Raw genomic sequence first — 7,188 nt, 5'->3', positions numbered from 1 at the left:
GTAATGAGGCGAGAGCCCCAAAATGTATGTTTTGCATTATAATCACCAGCTGCTATGAATCTTGGTCCAAGAGTTTTAAAGTAATCGAGAAACTGCTCTCGATTAATATTATACCTAGGAGGACAATATATTGAAGATATTGTAACTCTGCTATCAGGTATATTTATAGAGGTGGCCTGGATATGGTCCTTTTCTGGCATAGAGCTTTGAGAATTTGTTTCGGGTGCGGGTACACCCTCTAACGTGGTATTATTTTCATTATTTGTTTGCAGATTTTCATTATTTTTATTTGTAAGACTTCTATATTGGGCACTAGAAGTTTGTTTTGCATTACTTTGGGTAACGGAACCCTCTTTTGTCGTATGGGCATACGATTTATTCTGATTGCTTTTATTTGTGATACTTCTATATTGAGCACTAGAAGTATTTGGAAGACTTGGGAAGTTAGAAGCTTTATATTGAGCATATAAAGGTCTTCTGGCCTTATTTAATTGTTGAATGTGTATATATACTGGACATCCGCAATAGTTAGCAGTGTGATTTTGACCACAGTTACTGCATTTTCTTTTATTGTTATCTGTTTTTTGGTGGGGACAATCTTGGCTTTTATGGATGTCTCCGCATCTCACACAAACTGATGGTAATTTGCAGAAAGTTCTGGTGTGACCGAACTCTTGGCAATTTAGGCATTGAGGAGGACCTCTGCGTTTAATGGGTTCCTCTACAGTTGTTTTGCGATTAAGAAGATATCTTAAACTATATATGGGATGAGTATCACCCTTTTTCTTCAATTGTGAAGAGTTAAAAGTAATTTCAACTCTAAACATTGGTTGAGGAATTTTGTCCTTGTTAAATATATTGTGAATGGACTTCACTTCATAACCTTCAGTCTCTAGCGCCTTTTTAATGTCATCATTTGGTAAAGAACTATCTACACCTTTGATAACTACTGCCAAACCCTTTGCACTTTTTAGTTGATATGTGTAATAATTTCTTTTCTCAGAATCAAAACTATCAGCTATTGTTCTAAAAGACTTTTCTGAATAAGTCTTTATTTTTGTTTCCTGTTTTCTTTGCCTACAAGTTGGGACAACTTATTAACCAGTAGATTTGTGGTAGGTTCGCGCAAATAGAGGGGAGGTGGCTTGTGGTCTTTTAGAGGCATGGATGGTGCTTTTTCACTTTCCTGGTTGTCAAGGAGTGCAAAACGATTTTGACTTACCGAATTTGTTTTCGCCTGTTTTGGATTTGGTTCCAATTTTGAAGTCCTAGGGCTGGACTTACGTTTTGTATAAGTGACATAACGGTCCATTCCAGTTTGGATCTTTTCCGTTTTATGCGAGCTCAATGTATTTGGCTTGTTTTTTGGTATGGCACCAGTATTCTTTGACATTGGGCTTGAGTGATCTTCCTTATCATTAATGGTTTTTATAGTGTTAATATTGTTATGTCCCCATAATACGCGAGGAAATCAAATTCTCTTGTTTAACCTACTTGTCGAAACTAATGGATCACCCAAATCCCCTTGCCAGGGAGTTGCTGTCATTTGAGGGTCATAGACGACTGAGAAGAACGGAAACATTGGATTTTGCCAAATAATCAAATTATCGAGAACTTTGGTTAAAATTGCATTGGCAATAACAACGTTAGTTATAATTTAGGTTAAGATTTTGATACTTATTGTAAATTTCTACATAAGAAAGATTCAATAAAGAATAAATAAAATTAAAAAAAAAAAAAATGCTGTTATGTTGTTATCATTAAACAATCTTGTATATTTTATAATTTTAATTCAGAGATGGGATTTTTTTAAATCAGAGAATTTCATTTATATAATTATATAAATTATTTATTTATTTTATATATTTAAATATTGGTAGAATTATTAACGCTATTCAAAAATATAAAGTATGGTGAATAAACATAAATGTTATTTGGCCCATTTGTATCGTTAAGTTGGTTTTCATTCTGTGGCTGATTCAGTAATTGTGCAATATGTAGATGTTTTTCTAAATCGCTTACTTTAAATTTTTGAAGTTGTTTTTGTAAATTTTCTAGTTCTTTCTGTAAAATTTGTTGCTTTGTAATTTCAACTTGTAGCTTCACTTCATGTTGGTTCCTTGTTTCCGTTTCTTGTTCTTTTAACTGTTTTATTTCATTTTGCAATTTTTGTATTTCCATTTTCAAATCTTTTTCTATTTGCTTATTTTGTTCTGTAAGATTTTGCAACTGTAGCAACAATTCATTTTCGTTATCTTTCAAATCTATAATTTCTTTCTGTAAGTTATTACACTCGGTTTCTTCTAGGTCGTCCAATGCATTTAATTCTTCCTCTTTAAATTGTGGTTCATATTCCAATTTTTTTGGAATTTCCATTTCTTTGCTGTATTCACACACAAAGCCAAGCCTATTTGTACAGTCGATATCATTCCATTTCCAATTTTCACGTTTAATCAATTCGACACAAAACTCATCATTTCTGTTAAAATCTGGATTGTAATCAATCCAATTAGTGTAACTGAATTTTTCCCCTGTATACAGCCAAACAAGGTTCCTACTCGGATATAATGTCCAAATGCCGCCAATCCAAAGATTGCCTATATTAGTTTGTTTTTCAACATTTTTGAGTACCATGTTAATTTCATGGGATTTTGATTCCGATTTTATTTCCAGCAGATTCATATTCATTTGTGTGCAGGCATAATTAGCATCGAACCAATTAAACTTTGAAAATAAAATGTTATTTAACACTTATTTTATAATTAATAATTAATTTTAAAATAATAACAAACTAATAACAAATATTTTACAACAAAAAAAATTAAGTACCTTTTGATCAAAATCAATGTAATAGTTTTTATTTGTAAATGAGGTATAAAGTTGTCCAATTGCATTAATCTGAATAATTTTCAAAATTAAATTTATGATCAAGAAATAGTAATAACTTTCAAAATACATTTTAGTTATTTTCTGCAATTAGTTCCAATTTTAAATACTCGTGCTACTTTGTCAACAATAAAGTGTCTAGTAAAATAAAAGTGTGATGCACATTGAGAAATACCGGAGAAATGTGAAATACATTTTAAAACAAACTTATCAGTTCCCTGTCAGCTGTTAATACAATAAGTAAAAATATTGAGTATGTATGTATATTACTGAAAAAAAAGTATTCTGTATTTATGCTGACATTTGTGACGCCAAAAAATAATTGATTTTATAACCGTTTTAAATCACTTGCCTGTAATCAATTAAAATATTGTGTGTAAGATACAGGTTTCAACTTTTAAGAATTCGTGGTATATTTGGTACATACGTTCTACTGAAAGTTGACACAGTTACTCAGATATAAGGATCGCTTCAGAAAATTAATTTAATGTCAATGTTAGTGTCGTATCAATATTCGATTGGAATAAGTTTTTTAACGATCCTTGATTGATTGATTAAGGGGGGCACCAAGCACTACGACCCATACAGATGGAATTTTATTTTACTTTTTCATTAGACTTTACGTCCGTAAAGTGTGATCGTGTAAAGTCCCCTTAAAATCGACTATAATTCTACAAAAGTAGAAATACAAAATATTTTCCTATGGAATCTCTTAATGAGTAAATTGAACTGATAAGTTGTTTTGTTGTTTTCTTTTATAGGATCGAAAGATAGTGATACAATGTAGAACAAGTAAGAAAGTATAGTCGGGCGTGGCCGACCATATGATAACCTACCCTAGTTATAAATATTAAATGTGATTTAATAATAAAACATTTATCTTGATATTAACTTGTTTCCGATATATTTAATATATTTACGGACGAAAAACATATTTTCTAAGACAGTCTTTATATGGGGGGCAAGGGGCAACTATGGATCGATCCCGATAACATTTAGTGCATAGATTTATATTTACATAATATATATTTTTGCGCGATATTTGTGTTTATAAGTAAATTGTGGATATTCAAGTAATTTTCTGAAGGGGTCTTTGTATGGAAGCTAGAGTCAAATAAAGCCCGATCATTACCAAATTAGTCAACGTCATCAATTCTTGTATAAAACTTAGTTGTACCGCTTTTTATCGAGATACAAGTATATTTAACATAATTATGAGCTCAAATGCACTTTTCAGGGGGCTCTGTTGTATGGGGGCTAGGTGAAATAATCGACCAATTTTAACAATTTTCAATAGGCTTCGTCCTCCCCACTAAAGAGTTGTAGGGTATAAAAACCTAATTAAATGTACATGTTATTAACTTACACCAGCAATGATTTAGTTTAAAGTGATTTTCTTAATTAACAAATATTTTAACGAATTATATATTACTATAAAATTTATGAGCTGTTTACAAAACATAGGTTTTAAAAGAGTCACAACTTTTTATACCCTACACCACTATAGTGGGGAGGGTATTACACGTTTGTGCTGATGTTTGTAACACACACAAATATTGGTCCTACACCCACCTTTAAGTATACCGATCGACTCAGAATCACATTTTGAATTGATTAAGACATGTCCGTCCGTCCGTCTGTCCGGCTGGCTGTCCTTGTAAACCTTGTGCGCAAGGTACAGGCCGCAATTTTCAAGATAATTTGATGAAATTTGGACCAAGGACGAAGCCTATTGAAAATGGTTGAAATCGGTCCATTATTTCACATAGCCCCCATACAACCGTACCTCCCGATTTGGGCTTTTTATGCCATAATTACGTCAAATATACTATTATCTCTAAAAATTGGCACAAATAAGTTTTATATAAGTATAAATGACACTGCAGATTTTCGTAATGATCGGCCCTTATTTGACCCTAGCCCCCATACAAACCCCCCTTCAAAAAATTTCTTAAACGTCTAAAATTGACTTGTAACCATTTGTATCGCAATGAAACTCAACATAATTAACATTAATAACCTATACTCCTATATAAAGCCTCATTTAGAAAATTTGTTTTTTATAAATAAATTGCTTAAATACTTTGGAATTAACGTAAAATTCAACATAAAAGTTTCTTTGTGAAAAATAAAAATTTTTAAAATATACTCATGGTGTAAGGTATTATATGGTCGGCCATGCCCGACTATACTTTCCTACTTGTTTGTTTATTAAAACTTAAATACTTTATGAAATCATTCAAAAACATATTTTTTATTTATTTATCTACAAGACAATTCTGCAAGGAATATTTCTTATCGATTTTTGACTACAAATACTTTTTGAATTTTTATAGGTCATTAGAATGCTCAAGTGTTAAACAGTTGTTATAAAAAGATATAAAGGTTTATTAGAGTAGGGCGACAACGATATCATTTAAAAGTACTTTGAAAGCATATCAGGCAGCAATCGTGATAAAAATTTTCAAAAATTGTTTTATGCTTGTTTGACATATATGATATATGGCGGACATCGAACCATAATTGACTAACCCCAATATAAGGCCTACTCAGAAATGTACTCTAACGCTCATAACTGATCTAATAATATCAGTATAGCGAAACAATTCGACACAAACATGTATTATTGGAACAAAAATCTCTGTTTCTGTTTTCAAATAAACCACGTTTTACTTCGAAAAGCACGAAAATTTCGTAGGAGCGCTCATATGATACCCCATTTGTTTATAGAGAACTTTTCGATTAAAAATTTAAATAATTAAACAGTTTCTTACAATACTAACTTGTACATAGAACAAATACATTGGGAGTGATAGGTTTGTATAGCTTCAGAAAGTTTGGATCATAACTTGTTGTTTAAAGTTTCAAAAACGACTATAAATTTTCATTTGTTAGTTGGCTTCTTACCTAACTCTTCCCACTTGCATTTAAACTTGGACAATTTTCCACTACACAAAGCTTTACTTTTTAAATTAATCAACTGCATTTCTAGAGATCCGGTACCGATTCCAAATGGCTCAATGGGGATTTATTCTCAAATGTACGATTGCCAGGGCAAAAAAAAATCAAGGACATGAGTGAAAGCTAATGGTGTTGTTTCCGTTCTTACTCAAGAAGAATTTTTTTTGTTTTGTTCATGTACAGAACGATTAAACAAAGTTGAATAGTTATGTATATTGTAGAAACGTTTGCGAATTGTTTTTTAGTTTTAATACACTGCTCTTTAATCGATTCAGAAAGATTTTAAATTATATAAATATATTTTTTTATAAAATAAATAAAATGTGTGTATGGAACTAAAGAGCCGCAGCTCCACATCTAAAGAGCCGCATTTGGCTCGCGAGCCGTAGTTTGCCGACCCCTGTTCTAGGGAACAGAATACCACAGATTTTTATTGAGTTATAAATTTTTTAGAATAAATTATTTATGTCGTTTATCTTAATATGTATCTTTGTATGTATATTTAAACGATTTTTAACAGATTTTGTTTACGTTTTTTTTTCATCTATTTTCTTTAATATTCATTAGTCATTTCTGAAGTGAACCTTACTTGGAGGTCAACTATAACACAATTATTGCTATACTTCAAAGTATGATTTTTTTATACATATTTAAAAATGTTATTATAATTTCTGCACAATCAACATTTTGAGAACCAAAGCCTATTCGGGGGTTCGATTGTAGAAATAATGAACCGATCTGAACCAATATCAATATGGTTCTCAAGCCAAATGTGGTATAGGACCAATATGTTCGCGCGTTACAAACATCAACACAAAGCCATAGCACCCTCCTAAATATAGTGCTCTAGGCTATAAAAAGTCTGCCACTTCTTATCGGTTAAATCATGTAGAACAAATCATATATTTTTGCCACTATAAACAGAATTTGCAATAAATACTTTTAATGCACATTTAAAATTAAAAATTATAACAATTCGCAATTTTTCACAGTTTGAAACGTCAAACCAGGGTGCACTTATAAGGTGAAGTCAATTCTACAAAAACAACAAAAGTAGACACTTCTGTCAAAAAATTTACATGTTGCCACCGTGTTTTTTTAATTTACCTTACAAAAAGACAATCCCACATGCCCAAAAATCTTTTCACGTAAGTAAATATGTATTATAAGATAAAATTTATTAAAAATCTCAAACAAAATTTTTATTTTATAAACGGTATTTTGTATGGAAAAGAAACAACATTTTTTGAATTTGATAATAATTGTGTGGAGAGCATAAATTTAAATAATTGACTATAACCTCTTGTCAACAATATTTGTTTAAATAACTTTTATATGAGG

At 30.9% G+C, this 7,188-nt stretch overlaps 1 protein-coding gene across 1 annotated transcript; it reads right to left on the bottom strand.

The window, feature by feature from the left end:
* Positions 1-1,751: 1,751 nt before the first annotated feature.
* Positions 1,752-6,977, bottom strand: LOC119611789 (lectin subunit alpha-like). Its single transcript, XM_037967485.1, has 4 exons — positions 6,955-6,977; positions 6,788-6,863; positions 2,830-2,898; positions 1,752-2,724 (listed from the first exon to the last, which is right to left on the bottom strand). Exons 1-4 carry the CDS (start codon positions 6,975-6,977, stop codon positions 1,867-1,869), a joined length of 1,026 nt encoding a protein of 341 aa, XP_037823413.1. The 3' UTR covers positions 1,752-1,866.
* Positions 6,978-7,188: the final 211 nt, after the last annotated feature.

The sequence above is a fragment of the Lucilia sericata genome, unplaced genomic scaffold, assembly GCF_015586225.1.
Source record: "Lucilia sericata isolate MDLA Ls3-8-SP2 unplaced genomic scaffold, ASM1558622v1 Contig000031F_arrow, whole genome shotgun sequence".
Lineage (NCBI taxonomy): Eukaryota > Metazoa > Arthropoda > Insecta > Diptera > Calliphoridae > Lucilia > Lucilia sericata.
The sequence above is the reverse complement of the archived record's forward strand: the minus strand, read 5'-3'. Positions and strand labels throughout refer to the sequence as shown.

Excerpts from the sequence above, each read along its gene's own strand:
- LOC119611789 (XM_037967485.1), bottom strand. The coding sequence starts at position 6,977 with ATGTGGGATTGTCTTTTTGTAAG. Across the intron at positions 2,899-6,787 it reads ATTTTAAATGTGCATTAAAA|ATTAATGCAATTGGACAACT; the intron begins GTATTTATTGCA and ends AAAATTATTCAG. Across the intron at positions 2,725-2,829 it reads ACATTGATTTTGATCAAAAG|TTTAATTGGTTCGATGCTAA; the intron begins GTACTTAATTTT and ends TTATTTTCAAAG.